Here is a 16,238-nt window from a genome sequence, read left to right as displayed (position 1 = left end):
CAATTTTTAGCTTCTTGCAGTTATAACATGAAGGCTTTCTTTTTAAATAGGGACAAATGACGCCACCTCTTTGCGAGAGTTACTCAGAGAAGCTGAGCACGCTAGAGAATCAGTACATCAAGCTCTCGGTGAGACCTTGCTGCCACTTCCATCTTCATGCTGGTACAGATGTTACAATTGTATTCGGAATAACTCATTTTAATTGTGTTTTTTTTTTCTTCTGTCGAAATCTGAAGGCCACTTCCAGAAACCGAGCTTCTCACCTTGACAACCTGCAGAGCTTCGTGTCCAGAGCCACCAATGAGCTGATCTGGCTGAATGAGAAGGAGGAAGAGGAGGTGGCTTATGACTGGAGCGACAGGAACTCCAGCATGTTGAGAAAGAAAGAATATCATGCTGTACGTAACAGTCGCGGGCAGAGCTACTGGCTTGCAGTTACTTTTTGAAGGGCGGATTACCAAAGAAAAATACTGGTTAAAAATTCCGAATCCCATGTAAAAAGAACAAACTTGCCTTTCACGACTTTGGGACATCTCAAAGTGCTTTATAGCTGATGAAGTAGTTTTAAAGTGTAGTCACTGTTGTAATGTAGGAAACGTGGCACAATTTGCGCACAGCAAGATTCCACAAACAGCAATATGATATTGACCAGATAAACTTATTTTTAGTGATACTGTTGGAGGGATAAATATTGGCCAGGACACCGGGGAGAACTCCCTTCAAAGATAGTGCCATGGGATTTTTTACATCCATCGGAGGAGGCAGATGGGGCCTCGGTTTAACCTCTCATCAGAAAGATGGTACCTCCGACAGTGCAGCACTCTCTCAGTATTGCCCTGGAGTGTCGGCCTGGAGTTTGTGCTGAAGTCTCTGGAGTGGGGCTATGAACCCACAACCTTCTGACTCGGAGGCAAGAGTGCTACCCACTGAGACACAGCTGACACCAGTTGTAATGAGTGAAAATGGAATCGGTCAACCGTAAACCAGTGTGTCTCATTGTGCGGATAACTTCGAATTTTTTTTTCCTCTCTGTTTCGGTTTCTGCATTCTTAGTTATTTTTTTTTCTTGGCCTCACCGTTTGTGACAGGAATTGATGCGAGAGCTCGAAGACAAAGACGTGCTTATGAGATCGGTCCAGGAGATGGCAGATCAGCTGCTCCTCGGTCGCCACCCTGCCCGGCCGACCATCGAGGTAAGTGCGGAGAAATGACTCCAGCGTTGTCCACTTGCTAGGCTTTGGCAAGCCTGTTTATGCTGCTGCTGTTCTACGTTGTGTATGAAGCTCAATTATAACGCTCATGTTAATCCTTTTCAGAGCTAAGAAATGGAGCTCTTGTATTTTATTGGGGCTTGACAGGGTTAATGCTGGGAGGATGTTTTCCCTTGCTGGAGAGCCTAGAACCAGGGGTCATAGTCTCAGAATAAGGGGTTGGCCATTTAGGACGGAGATGAGGAGAAATTTCTTCACTCAGAGGGTGGTGAATCTTTGGAATTCTCTACACCAGAGGGCTGTGGAGGCTCAGTCGTTGAGTATATTCAAGACAGAGATCGATAGATTTTTGGATACTAAGGGAATCAAGGGATATGGAGTAGTGCAGGAAAGTGGAGTTGAGGTAGAAGGTCAGCAATGATCTTATTGAATGGCGGAGCAGGCTCAAAGGTACGAATGGCCTACTCCTGCTCCTATTTCTTACATAGAAACATAGAAGAATCAAGGGATATGGAGTAGTGCAGGAAAGTGGAGTTGAGGTAGAAGGTCAGCAATGATCTTATTGAATGGCGGAGCAGGCTCAAAGGTACGAATGGCCTACTCCTGCTCCTATTTCTTACATAGAAACATAGAAGATAGGAGTAGGCCATTCGGCCCTTCGAGCCTGCTCCGCCATTCAACGAGATCATGGCTGATCATCCAAACCCTAGCACCCGGTCCCTACACCGACAGCCATCCCACCCAAGCCCTATCCCCGTAACCCCACGTATTTAATCCCCCCTAACACTAAGGGCCAATTTTTATCATGGCCAATCAACCTAACCCGCACACCTTTGGACTGTGGGAGGAAACCGGAGCACCCGGAGAAAACCCACGCAAACACGGGGAGAATGTGCAAACTCCACACAGACAGTCACCCGAGGCCGGATTTGAACCCGGGTCCCTGGCGCTGTGAGGCAACAGTGCTAACCACTATGCCACCGTTCTTATTTTCCCCAGGCTTTCAAAGCAGCAATGCAAACGCAGTGGAGCTGGATTCTACAGCTCTGCTACTGTGTTGAGAAACATCTGAAAGAAAATACAGCTTATTTTGAGGTACGTGTCCGATCTCTTCTCAGATATAACCGATTTCGCAGAAAGCTGTGTGCAGCCTCTCTTATTGCTCTCATGTTTTTTTTGCCACCTCTAGTTTTACAATGATGCCAAAGAATCCATGGATTACTTGAAGAACCTGCAGGAGACGATAAAGAGGAAGTACAGTTGTGACAAATCCAGCAGCCTGACCAGGCTGGAGGACCTGGTTCAGGATTCCATGGTAAAACGCAAACGTGACAGCAGGTTTCAAAGTAGAGAAATGGGAATTTTAGCAGCGAAGGATTGCCTCCTGCAGATTTTTGAACAGAAACATTGTGTTTAATGAAGGGTGCTTCAGAATAAATGAACGTTAATGACAAGTATGCCAGCATGAGTTAGTTCCATCTGTTTTTAGGATTCTAAAGGGACTGGACAATGTAGGCCATGATCAGCTGTTTCACCTTGTCCAGAACAGCAGAACCAGAGGACATGATCTGCGGTGGAAGGGGGGTAAATTCAAAACTAATCTGCTGAAACGTTATTTCAGTGAGCGAGGGGTCAATCTGTGGGACAGGTTCCCTTGGGAGACGAGGGAAGCAGTTCGTATTGATTCATTAAAATGCCAATTACATAGACTTCTTTCAGAAAATTAGGATACAATGTATGAGCAATTTGAGACATAAAATGTGGTAAGTGTAGCATGCTTGGGAGGGACAGGTGACTTTGGAGCTATGGTTCCTGAAGATATTAGACAGATCAAATAAACTAGCTGCATGAAAGTCCTTTACTCATTAGTGAAACCGTGAGCGACGGTGATTTTATTCCTCACTCTCCTGAGGTGAAGATAGTTTGTTTTGGATGAGTTAGTTGAAGAGATGTGTTAATGCAGTCCTGCAAATTCCCTCCACTTGCAGCAAGAACCCCACACGTACTGACCTGTTTGATTCAGGATTGCGAAACCGGTGCCTGTTGATTGCTGACTCCTGCTTTCCGCTGCTGGAAAATAAGAGGTCCCCAGCACGCATAGCGGTAGCGAGAGCCCTCCATTACAGCTGCACCCTGTGTAGTCGTGCCTCTGTGACGTTCCTTTGCTCTCTCTTGATCTCTGGTGAGAGAAAGCAAATGAATTCCGCAGGCGAGGGGGCTGCAGAGGAGAAGTGGAAATGATGACTGATGAAAGCTGCATTAATGTCGTGTGGTTGTTGCATGTGTCCCATGTGATGAGCTTGCCACTAGTAACATTTTTGGCACAATGCTTGTGATGGAAAATCTCTCGGCTTGGATTGTACAGTGCTGACGGCCCTTGTTATTGTACAGTGGAATCTACACAATACACATCTGTGCAGGAAAGTATAGGCTGCACAAACTGTAACAGGCAAACGTGCAAAGTGTCCATTGGAGTTGAGTTGGGTTTTTTGTTTAAAGGTGACTACATTTGTCTAAAAATGGGCAATGCAACTAGGGAAGATCTTTTTCCAAGTGGCAGGCAGTGACTAGTTGGGTACCGCAGGGATCGGTGCTAGGACCCCAGCTATTCACAATATATATTAATGATCTAGACGAGGGAACTAGATGTAATATCTCCCAAGTTTGCAGATGACACAAAGCTGGGTGGGCGTGTGTGCTGTGAGGAGGATGCAGAGAAACTCCGGTATGATTTGGACAGGTTGGGTGATTGATTGGGCAGATGCGTGGCAGATGCAGTATAATGTGGATAAATGCGAGGTTATCCACTTTGGTGGCAAAAACAGGAAGGCAGATTATTATCTGAACAGCAATAGATTGGGAGAAGGGGAAGTGCAACGAGACCTGGGTGTCCTTGTGCATCAGTCGCTGAAGGTAAGCATGCAGGTGCAGCAGGCGGTTAAGAAGGCAAATGGTATGTTGGCCTTCATAGCGAGAGGATTCAAGTACAGGAGCAAGGATGTCTTGCTGCAGTTGTACAGGGCTTGGTGAGACCACATCTTGAGTATTGTGTGCAGTTTTGGTCGCCTTATCTGAGGAAGGATGTTCTTGCCATGGAGGGAGTGCAGCGAAGATTCACCAGGCTGATACCTGGGATGGCAGGAATGACGTATGAGGAGAGATTGGGTCGATTAGGCTTATATTTGCTGGAGTTTAGAAGAATGAGAGGGGATCTCATTGAAACTTATAAAATTCTGACAGGACTAAACAGACTAGATGCAGGAAGGATGTTCCCGATGGCGGGGGAGTCCAGAACCAGGGGTCACAGTCTAAGGATAAGGGGTAAGCCATTTAGGACAGAGATGAGGAGGAATTTCTTCACCCAGAGAGTGGTGAACCTGTGGAATTCTCTACCACAGAAGGCCGTAGAGGCCAATTCATTAAATATATTTAAGAAGGAGTTAGATATATTTCTTAAGGCTAAAGGGATCAAGGGATATGGGGAGAAGGCAGGGACAGGGTACTGAATTTGGATGATCAGCCATGATCTCATTGAATGGCGGAGCAGGCTCGAGGGGCCGAATGGCCTACTCCTGCTCCTATCTTCTATGTTTCCTCCTGTGCTCAAGACATTTCTATCCTTGTTTTTTTAATGTATTTTAGGATGAAAAAGAACAACTTCTTCAGTTCAAGAGTAATGTAGCAGGCCTCATGAGTCGGGCGAAGACCATCGTCCAGCTCAAACCCAGGAATCCCGAAAATCCCACAAGGATCTCTATCCCCATCAAAGCCATATGTGACTACAAACAAATTGAGGTTGGAAATCAAGTATTGAAGGAAATGTTTTATGAAAACTAGGGACCATAAATATAAGATAGTCTAATAAATCCAATAGGGAATTCAGGAGAAGCTTCTTTACCCAGAGAGTGGTTAGAATGTGGAACTCGCTACCACAAGGAGTAGTTGAGGTGAATACCATCGATGCATTTAAGGGGAAGCTAGATCAACACATTAGGGAGAAAGGAACAGAAAGTTAGTTATGTTGATGGAGTTTGATGAAGAAGGGTGGGCCAAATGGTATGTTTCTATGCTGTAAATACTATGCAATTCTATGCAATTGTGAAGTCACTAACTATCACAAGTAGGTAGGTTAGTGTAGGGTTTTGGTACTGAACTGATAATCCTACCATGGCAAGACGTGAAACTGAATTGAATAAATCTGGTAATTTTTTGGGTTGGCGCCAGTTAAAATTGAGCGCCAAAGCTGATTATCCGTAAAACCCACTAATGGGAGCCTGCCAACCCTACCCGGCCTGGTCTACGCATGGATCTAGTCCCATGCTATGTGGTTGACTCTTCAGTGCCATCTGAAGTTGTTTGGCAAAAAACTATTGTTAGAAACCACTCCCTCAGCAACTCTGCCTTGTCACCTCTCTCCCTGCCTTCTAAACCCCCCCTTGAAGACCCTCCTCTTCAATTATGCTTTTGCCTGCTTCTGAGCCTCATCTTTCTTTTCTCTGCACTTGTCTTCAATCTCTATCCGATGCTCTGAAAAGTGCTCCAGGACTTCTTATTTTTTGTATGTAATGAGCACTAAGGAAATATAGGTTGTTGGCCGTGAATGTGTCATAAATTGAGAACAATTTAAAATCTTTTAGGACCTATTGACTGAATTACACCACAGATGAAAAATCCATTACTCTGAAATTACAGATAATGTCAATGTTTGCTCACCTTTTAATGTGCAAAGCAAAAACCAGGGAGCACCACATGGGAGAGATTCCTTGGAGGGACTTCCAAGATTAAGAATTCAGTTAATTTTGCACTGAATGAGAAGGATCCTCCATTGTGGAAATCTTAACCCTGCAATTTAGTTTGTGACCTTTCATTGAATGATGGTTATGATATAATACATACATTTGTGATTTGACTTGGGCAAACAATAATTAATTGGTTGCGCTGTCAGTCTTGGCTTTCCTGATCTACAGTAAATACTGAGTGTTGCTGGGATCATGCGACCTACAAGTTAATCTAGTACCATTGTTTCTTTGTTAGCTGTAAACTGCAGGGTTTATTACACAACTGTACAGTGTATACTTGCACTCCGATTGAAATGCAGATAGAATACAACTCCAGATTGAAATGTGTTATAAGAGGTCATAACTATCAGGAAAGGCTGAACAGGCTGGGGCTCTTTTCTCTACAAAAGAGAAGGCTGAGGGGTGACCTGATGGAGGTCCTTAAAATTACGAAGGGGTTTTGAAAGGGGGAGACAAAAATTTGAAAACACAAATATAAGATGGTCACTAATAAATCCAATAGGAATTCAGGAGGAACTTCTTTACCCAGAGAGTGGTGAGAGTGTGGAACTTGCTGCCACTGGAAGTAGTTGATGCGAATGATGCATTTAAGGGGAAGCTAGATAAATCCACGAGGAAGAAAGGAATAGAAATGTTGATAGGGTGAGATGAAGCAGGGAGGGAGGAGGCTCGTGTGGAGCATAAACACCGGCATAGATCTGTTGGGCCGAATGGCCTGTTTCTGTGCTGTAAATTCTACGTAATTATACTGAATCTATCGACTGCCAGGGTAATTAAAGACTTTAGAACAGACTTGCTGTTACCACTGGGTCCCAAGACTAGTAAATGATTGACCATTTATTGTGTGACATGAGGGCTTCCAAGGTAAACACTGACCTAATCCATAGTCCCTCTGATTGGAAGGCAATGGCAGACAGCTCACTACCATTTTCATGAGCCCACACTGATATCACTGAAGCCAGTTGCAAAATCATTATACATGCAAGTGTAGCATGCTTAGGAAGAACAGGTGTCTTTGGATCTCTGGTTCCCAAAGCTCTCCACCACTGGGGCATTCCTCACCTCATGTCTAGGTCTGTTGTAGTCTAATTGATAGAGATCGATTGCGATGATTAGTCACCAACTCCATTATCATTGTATCATGCGACTACCAGGATAGCAGAAGGGGAACTAGATGGACCCGTGGTCTTTTTTCAACCTAGCAATTCCTATGTTAAATGAGTCACATGTGAGACCTTGTTGGCTTAGTGCTCCTGCTGGTGTGTGAATTGTTGGAATCTCCTCTACAGACGTTCATTCACGATTACTGCCGTGTGAAGCCAACCTTTGTTCCCACTGATTCTAAATCTAGCCCCTCCCCCACTTGAAAATGGTGGTCTTAAAAAGTGAGTATATGCAGTATAAAACCATGAGCTCGTTACTTAGAATTGACAGCACAGAAACAGACCTATTGGTCCATGCCACTTGTGAGGAATAGAGCTGTTTTATTTTCAGTTTAAAAGGTAATTGGCTTTTAAGGTACCAGCAGATATTATTTTCGAAACAAATTGGAAGTATGTCAGTGAAAGGAGGAGTGCGCAGCTGCTAAATATTTTGTTGCCCACTTATACTGCAGACTGACCTCGAGCAGTGATTCTGTAAGAGAGTGGAAGGTTTTTAGTGCTGTGGGAACTGCCCATGCAGCTGCTTTTAGGTGATGGTCTGTGACTTCATTTCTGCTGTATGGCTGTCCGGCCTGGGGCCAGAGAAGCTTGAGTTCGGCCACTGAGTGACGGGCTCCATTGCAGGTCCATGTGGTGGGGGTTGGGCCACGCAGTTTGCAAGAGACCAGAGAAAGAAATAAAGAACTTGCATTGATATAGCGCCTTTCATGACCTCGGGACGTCTTAAAGTGCTTCACAGCCAATGAAGTACTTTTGAAGTGTAGTCACTGTTGTAATGTAAGAGGTGACAGATTGTGCTTTGGTGACGATGGTTACATCACCTGTAGGGAGGTGGCGCTGTCTCCGGAGTCACCAGTAAACGCTGGGTCCCTGAGATTTAAGAGGCAGCATTTACCTTTCAGCAGTGCTACTGAAATTGAGCGCTGCCAGCAGTGGCGGTGTACGGAGGGCAGTGGAGTAATGAGTTCAAACCTTCTGACTCTCGGCCGATCCTCTTGCAGCTTAAAACAATGCAGAAAAGTATCTTCTGTGTTTTTTTAACTAATCATACAGCGCAGGAGGAGACCATTCGGCTGACCTGCAATGCCTCAATTTCAAAATTCTTATCCTTGTTTTCAAATCCCTCCATGGCTGAGTCCCTCCTATCACTATAATCTCCTCCAACCCCGCAACCCTCTGAGATCTCTGCGCTCCTCTAATTCTGGCCTCTTGGAAATCCCTGATTTTCATCGCACCACCATTGGCAGCTGTGTCTTCAGCTGCCTCGGCCTTAAGCGCTGGAATTCCCTCCCTAAACCTCTCCGCCTCTCCTCCTTTAAGACGCTCCTTAAAACCTACCTCTTTGACCAAGCTTTTGGTTGCCTGTCCTAATATCTCCTTCTGTGACTTGGTGTCAGATTTTGTCTGATAATGCTCCCGTGAAGTGTCTTGGGACGTTCTTACTATATGAAAGGCGCTCTATAAATGCAAGTTGTTGATTGTAGCGACATTCATGATTTCTCCCAACTTTTTATGGACGCGGTGTTTGAATTTGGAGAATTTCCGCACTAATTGTGTTCTTTAAACAGATAACGATCTACAAGGATGATGAATGTGTGCTGGAGAACAACTTGCACCGAGCCAAGTGGAAGGTCATTAGTCCCACTGGGAACGAGGCCATGGTCCCTTCAGTTTGCTTTTCGGTTCCTCCACCAAACAAGGAAGCCGTCGAGATGGCGAGCAGGTAATGAGGGAGCACGTATGTGTGTGGTTATTTTTAATGGCTGCATATAGTGATACTGCTATTCCCGGCCAGAATGGAGATGATTGGGTAATTCCCCCGTCAGTCATGCCTGGAGACCGCACTACGGTGCAAAATGCAGTGATTGGGATTTTACGCACATAATTTGTATTATGTAGCTATCCTCCACTCACTGCATTTTGCTGGAGAAATCAGCTTGCTTTTATCGGCAGATGTTGCTGTAGTTTCGGTCATGAGTTCTGTTTGCTGTAGTTCGTAAAGACTCTTTTTAATTAGACTTTGTAAATAAACTTTGCTGTAAAATATACTGCTATAAATCCTGCTTTAAGTCCTGTCCCACCTCAACTCATTGGCTGAAATCAGTGGTGTCAGTAGAGACTTTTTAAAATAATTCCCCAAAGTGAGCAACCTAGATGAAGGACCAAGTCCCTTTAATGAAGGACCAAGTCCCTTTAATGAAGGACCAAGTCCCTTTAATGAAGGACCAAGTCCCTTTAATGAAGGACAGCACCAAGGTGGAGAAGCATAGAAGAAAAAAACGAGGAATGATTAGGTGGTGCTGAGTTTGGATTATAAAAATGTGTAGACTGTAAGGGTAAGGGGGTGACTCACGTGTGGCCAATATTAACGACCAAAATAGGCATTTGCGGGGTGGTAATTAGCTTCAAAATGGGGCCGTTAGTCTTACTGCCTCATTAACTCACTTCCTACAACCAAGTTGAAGGGGCCTACCATTGGACGGCCGAAACACCTGCCTGTTTCAGACGGTCAGCCCCTTTTAATATACAAATTGGTGTCCTAGAGCGTACATAGGACGGTGTTTGCCATTTTAGGGCAGCACTGGTTGGAGCCAGAGCCCGTGCACTCCCCGACCTGCTCTACTAGCGAGGCAGTGGAAGTGGCCCCACGGAGATGTGTTTTAAATCATGTTCATGGGGCCAGCAGGAGTGTGCCACAAGAATGATCTGGGTTGCTGTCGCTCTGGGAACCCCCACTGCGACCTCAACAACCGCCCCCCCCCCCCCCCCCCGGACTGGCCTGCTGACGTCTCTGAACACCATTTGGGGCAGGAAGCTCACTGGCTTTATTTAAATGGAGCGCTGGCCTCAAAATGGCCCCGGCCCCTCTTTTCCAGCTGTAACTAGTCCTATTTTGGCTCGTGGCCTTTTTATTATATACCTTTTTATTGATTATCTTTTCAAATTTTGCTGTCAAATTACGCTTGCGCCAATTGTTTCCCCAACAATTTGACGGAACTTGCTAATATGACTAGTCAGATAACTCTAGATTTATGATGCTCATTGTCCTTATTCAGAGGTGTTTTGCTGCACCTGTCTCTGCACCAAAGTATTAGAAACGTGGGCAGTTCAGTTGTCACCTAGAAGAAACAAAAATAAAACATTTTATCTGCTGTTTGTTTATTCTCCAGACTGACCAACTAAAGCTGAAGGTTTGATTTTTGGGTGTTCTGAGATCTGGTGTTGTAGTCCTCCTATCTCTTGGCCCATTCAGATGAGACGTTAAACCGAGGCCCCGTCTGCCCATTCAGGTGAACGTAAAGGATCCCACGGCACTATTTCAAAGAGGAGCAGGGTCGTTCTCTCTGGTGTCCTGGCCAATATTTATCTCTCGACCAACATCACTAAAACAGATCATTTGGTCATTTATCTTGCTGCTGTTTGTGTGTTAATTGGCTGCTGCGTTTCCTATATTACAACAGTGACTACGCTTCAAAGGTACTTCATCGGCTGTGAAGCACTTTGGGCAACCTGAGATCGTGAAGGGCGCTATATAAATACAAGTTCTTCCAGTGTAAAAACCCAATGATAGTTTTTACATGTGTATAGTAGGCCACCTTGTGGTCTGACTGAGGATTGACCAAACTCTCCAATGTAACTCCACTTATCATTTAGAGAAAACCCATTAACTGTTTGGCCAACAGCCTCCTTTCCTCTTAGTCTTGGCAGTTTATTACTTGACCATTATTTTGTGTATACTCCATGTCTGAGGCTGGGTGGTACAGCGAGGCTGGGTGGTACAGCGAGGTAGCACACTCTGTCCACTTTTGGGCCTTAGATTATTTTCATTCCAGAAATAGTGGGGATGAATGTCATTGCTCTCCATTGGCTGTCTGAACTTCACATGGCGTAGTTTTGGGCCGTTTCAGTCCATCACATAATGTGGGCTCAAAGGGAAAAGCTGCCTGTTAATGAGGAGAATGAAGACTTGCATTTGCGTAGCACTTAATCACATCTGTCAAATGGTGCTCAAAGTGCTTCAGATACCCTTGAAGTGCAGTCATGGCTGTCAGGTAGCTGAATGTGGCAGCCATTTTGAACATTGCAATTCTCTGTAAACAACAATGACAGGAATGACTAATTAGTCTCTTTTTGGCAGTGGTTGAGGGAAGAACATTGGCCAGGGTGTCAAGAGAGCTTCCTGCTCTGAAGAGCTATCTTTAATGTCCACCTGAACCACCAGAGCAGGCAAATGGGACCTCGGTTATAATGTCTCATCTGCAAGATGGTGGCTCTGATAATGCAGCGCTCTTTGATCACCGCACTGAAGTGCAAAATGGTGCGATGGGGTAATGCTTGTCTGAACCGTTGTGAACACTCACAGTTGGGACACGACTGAAGGAGTTATGCTCCACCAAGCAGCGTTATACTTGACCTAAAGCAATAATACTTCGACGCTGAGACTCGGAGATGACAGTCGACATCCTTAACCTTGATGGGCCAAGGTGCTCTTTCATTTTAAAATGGCAAAATTCGTGAAATATCCACTTTTTTTTCCTTCTCAGAATTGAACAGCTCTATCAGAATGTTTTGGCACTCTGGCACCAGTCACACATAAACATGAAGAGTGTTGTATCCTGGCACTATCTAATGAACGAAATCTCAACCATCCGTGCTTGGAATGTTTCCTCAGTAAGTATTTCTCCTGTGTGCATAGAGTATGACGTGAATTCCATTTGTTCTGATGTTGATTATGCTGATTGGAATGCTTCATTACATATGTAAAATGGTGGCGGGGGGGGAAACTCCTTACGCTAGGAACAGGAGTAGGCCATTCAACTAGATCGTGGCTGATCTGCATCTTAACTCCATCTACCCGCCTTAGTTCCGTAACCCTTAATATTCTTGCCTAACAAAAACCTATACGTCACTGTTTTGAAATGTTAAATTGACGTTGCCTGAAATTAGCTAGAAACCAAAAAAAAATCTGCCCTGCCTGATATGTGCCTCACTACTTTAAATTTCCCCATTCCATTCCCACTGTTACTTCACATCTTTTTCCAAACCAGGCTTAACACAACATTCAGGACGAATCTGGGTACTGTGCGCTCCCACTCGGGAGTGTTTCTCAATCATCCCCCCGTCTCCTTAACAGCTGGAGTGGGGTCTGTCCATGTCTAGGGGAAGCTGTTTTAGGTGTTGGGTATAGATTATTGGACAGAACACAGTTCTGTGGGGGTTGGGGGGGGGGCGGGGGTGAGATTTGACCCTGTTTCTTTTTTTGTGGCTGTGTGTTTCCTGTGTTTCTGTTCTTGACCTCCTGTACCTGCAGGCTTGTTGCCAACCAATTTATCGCATTTTCTTGCTTTTCCCACCATCTTAAGCTGTTCGCACGATCTTTCATTGCCTTGATGTCTTTTTCAGTACCTCAGGATTGTTGTATCATCCAGCAGTTCCTTGCTTTTCTGTTGAGCAGTTTGCGACCCATCCAACCTACTAACTTCCTCTCTGTGACTGGACCACTAGTTTCCTTCCCTTCCATCTCTTTATTTCCTAACCTTAATAAGGAACTTGCTTAACTTTCAGTTCTGACAGAGGTCTCTACCTATCTTTTCTCTTCACAAGCATGCACTAACCTGCTTTATTTTTGACATCTTCCAATTCTGTTTCATTCTTCACTTTCACCATTGCCTCTGGAGTCCCCCGAGGATCTATTTCTCATCTGTATGTGCCTTTCGGCAACATCATCCGAAAACGCAACGTCAGGTTCCACATGTACGCTGACGACATCCAGCTCTAACCTCACCACCACCTCTCCTGACCCCTCCACTATTTCTAATACATCACACTGCTTGTCTGACATCCAGTCCTAGGATGAGCTGAAATTTCCTCCAACTAAATATTGCGAAGACCGAAGCCATTGTATTGGGTCCCCGCCTCCTATCTCTGTAGACCTCCTCCAGCCTTACAACACCCACAGAACTCTGTGTTCCTCCAACTCTGGCCTCTTGTCCATCCTGATTTTCATTGCTCCACCATTGGCGGCTGTGCCTTCAGCTTTCTAGGTCCTAAGCTCTTGGAATTCCTTCCCTAAACCCCTCTGTTCTCTCCACCTTTTAAGACCCTCCTTAAAACCTAACTCTTTGACCAAGCTTTTGGTCACCTGTCCTAATGTCTCGTTCTTTGGCTCAGTGTCAACTCCTGTGAAGTGCCTTGTCATATTTTACTATGTTAAAGGTGCTATATATATATACTAGCTGGGGAGCCCCGCGTTGCGAGGGCAATTTTGGGGCGCGAGGGCAATTTTGGGGCGTTTGGTCTCCCTGCCCCTGTGTGTCCCCCCTCTCCCTGTCATGTCCTCTCCCTGTCCTATCCCTCTCTCTCCCTCCCCTCCCCTGTCTCCCTCCCTCCCCTCCCCTCCCCTCTCTCCCCTCCCTCCCCTCCCCTCCCCCTCCCCCTCCCTCCCCTCCCCTGTCTCCCTCTTCCTCCCCCACTCCCCTCTGTCCCTCTCTCCGGCCCCTCCCCCTGCCTAGCGAGCCCCGCGTTGCGAGGGCAATTTTGGGGCGTTTGGTCTCCCTGCCCGTGTGTCCCCCTCTCCCTGTCATGTCCTCTCCCTGTCCTATCCCTCCCTCCCCTCTCTCCCTCCCCTCCCTCCCCTCCCCTCCCTCCCTCCCCTCCCTCCCCTCCCCTCTTTCCCTCCCCTCTTTCCCTCCCCCTCCCCTGTCTCCCTCTCCCCTCCCCTCCTCCTCCCCTCCCCTCCTCCCCTCCCCTCTGTCCCTCTCTCCGGCCCCTCCCCCTGCCTAGCGCCTGAGGTCCGGTTGCCGTTGCTGAGGTCCCCCGCGTATCGCGCGGCTGATGGACGGCCGCTGCGTGCGGTGCGGGCGGCGCATTGCGCGGTGAGTGCGGGCGGCGCAATGCGCGGTGAGTGCGAGCGGGCCCGCGGGAGCCGCAAGGCCGTTAGCGAGCGGGAAACTTCGGGCGGCGCGCCCGCGCTCCGTCCGCGACACCTGAGAGGGGAAGTAGAGAGAGACAGAGAGGGAAGAGGAGAAGGAGAGAGAGGGAGAGGAGAGAGGGAAGAGGAGAAGGAGAGAGAGGGAAGAGGAGAAGGAGAGAGAGAGAGAGGGAAGAAAGAGGGAGAGAGAGAAATTTTTTCAGCTTCAGGCCCCGAGTCCCCCCTGCGCGAGGGTGAGGAGGAGGGGGGGGCGGGGGTTGCTAAACACAATATAAAACTCAAATAAATTGTTAATTAATTGCCTAACACATCATTGAAATATTTACCTTAGTTCCCTAACACACAGAAAGCGTGGGGGAAAAAATCGTGGAAAATCAAGATGGCGGCCACTCACCTCGGTTCAGAAGGATAAGGCCCGCCCACACACGCACCGATTGGTCGACCGGTGCAGGTCACCGAAGCGTAGGATTGGTCAATCGTCGAGTCACTCGACACTCAACTGTAGGAAGACCTCGACGTCACACGGTCGCTAATGACATGCTAATGAGCGGAACGCTGAACGTTTTTGGGATACCGCGGGCGGGATTTTTGTCCGGCCGAAACGTAAATACGCCTATGACCAGTCCGGAATCGCAAGCTTTCTTTTGAGGCGACGCGCGCGTCGGTACGCTCTGTAACTTTCAAACGTATAGAGAACGGACAGACATCGGGACAGACAGAAGAGCCGCTTTAATATATATACTAGCTGGGGGAGCCCGGCGGTGCCGAGGCTTTCTCGAGGGCATGTTGTTGTTGGAAGAGAGAGAGGGGAGCGACTGGGGGGAAGAGAGAGAGGGAAGGAGGGAATGAGAGAGAGGGAAAGAGAGAGAGGGAAGGAGAGAGAGAGAGAGGGAAGGAGAGAGAGAGGGGGGGGGAGGAGAGAGAGAGAGATGGAAGGAGAGAGAGAGAGAGGGAAGGAGAGGGAAGGAGAAAGAGAGACAGAGGGAAGGGGAGAGAGAGAGAGAGGGAAGGAGAGAGAGATTGGGAGTGTGAGAGAGAGAGAGATTGGGAGTGAGAGAGAGAGAGATTGGAGTGTGAGAGAGAGAGAGATTGGGAGTGTGAGAGAGAGAGAGATTGGGAGTGTGAGAGAGAGAGATTGGGAGTGTGAGAGAGAGAGATTGGGAGTGTGAGAGAGAGAGAGATTGGGAGTGTGAGAGAGAGACTGGGAGTGAGAGAGATTGGGAATGTGTGAGAGAGAGATTGGGAGTGTGAGAGAGAGAGACTGGGAGTGAGAGAGAGAGAGATTGGGAATGTGAGAGAGAGAGAGAGATTGGGAGTGAGAGAGAGAGATTGGGAATGTGAGAGAGAGAGAGATTGGGAGTGTGAGAGAGAGATTGGGAGTGTGTGAGAGAGACTGGGAGTGTGAGAGAGAGAGACTGGGAGTGTGAGAGAGAGATTGGGAGTGTGAGAGAGAGAGACTGGGGGGGGAGTGAGAGAGAGAGATTGGGAGTTGAGAGAGAGAGAGATTGGGAGTGAGAGAGAGAGAGAGAGATTGGGAGGTGTGAGAGAGAGAGACTGGGGAGAGAGAGAATGGGGAGATAGAGAGAGAGAGCGACTGAGGGGGAGAGAGAGAGCGACTGATGGGTGAGAGGAGAGAGAGATGTGGGAGAGAGAGAGAGAGGGAGAGACTGGGGAGATAGAGAGAGAGACTGAGGGGGGAGAGAGAGAGAGACTGAGGGGGGAGAGACAGAGCGACTGAGGGAGAGAGAGAGGGAGACTGGGGGAGAGAGAGAGATGGGGTGAGAGAGAGGAGACGGGGGAGAGATACTTTTTCGAGGGCATGTTGTTGAAGAGAGAGAGCGAGTGGGGGGGGGGAGAGAGAGAGAGCGAGTGGGGGGGGCGGTGCAGAGGCTTTTTTGAGGGCATGTTGTTTGGAAGAGAGAGAGGGAGCGACTGGGGGGGGAAGCGAGAGAGCGACTGGGGGGAGAGAGAGAGCGACTGGGGGGAAGAGAGAGAGCGACTGGGGGGGAAGAGAGAGAGCGACTGGGGGGAAGAGAGAGAGCGACTGGGGGGGGAAGAGAGAGCGCGACTGGGGGGGAGAGAGAGCGACGGGGGGGGGAAGAGAGAGAGCGACGGGGGGGGAAGAGAGAGAGCG

At 47.4% G+C, this 16,238-nt stretch overlaps 1 protein-coding gene across 1 annotated transcript in view; it reads left to right on the top strand.

Moving 5' to 3' along the window:
- The window catches only part of dst (dystonin), a 337,440-nt gene that overhangs the window by 52,325 nt on the left and 268,877 nt on the right, over positions 1 to 16,238 (top strand). Inside the window, exons 12-19 of the mRNA XM_085998161.1 lie at positions 51 to 128; positions 237 to 398; positions 1,089 to 1,193; positions 2,211 to 2,306; positions 2,401 to 2,526; positions 4,854 to 5,006; positions 8,742 to 8,896; positions 11,718 to 11,919. Coding sequence (XP_085854287.1) covers positions 51 to 128; positions 237 to 398; positions 1,089 to 1,193; positions 2,211 to 2,306; positions 2,401 to 2,526; positions 4,854 to 5,006; positions 8,742 to 8,896; positions 11,718 to 11,919 — 1,077 coding nt within the window. The remainder of the gene's footprint in view (positions 1 to 50; positions 129 to 236; positions 399 to 1,088; positions 1,194 to 2,210; positions 2,307 to 2,400; positions 2,527 to 4,853; positions 5,007 to 8,741; positions 8,897 to 11,717; positions 11,920 to 16,238) is intronic.

This window comes from Somniosus microcephalus, chromosome 9 (genome assembly GCF_052327205.1).
Source record: "Somniosus microcephalus isolate GS21.2 chromosome 9, FLI_Smic_1.0, whole genome shotgun sequence".
Taxonomy (NCBI): Eukaryota; Metazoa; Chordata; class Chondrichthyes; order Squaliformes; family Somniosidae; genus Somniosus; species Somniosus microcephalus.
The sequence above is the reverse complement of the archived record's forward strand: the minus strand, read 5'-3'. Positions and strand labels throughout refer to the sequence as shown.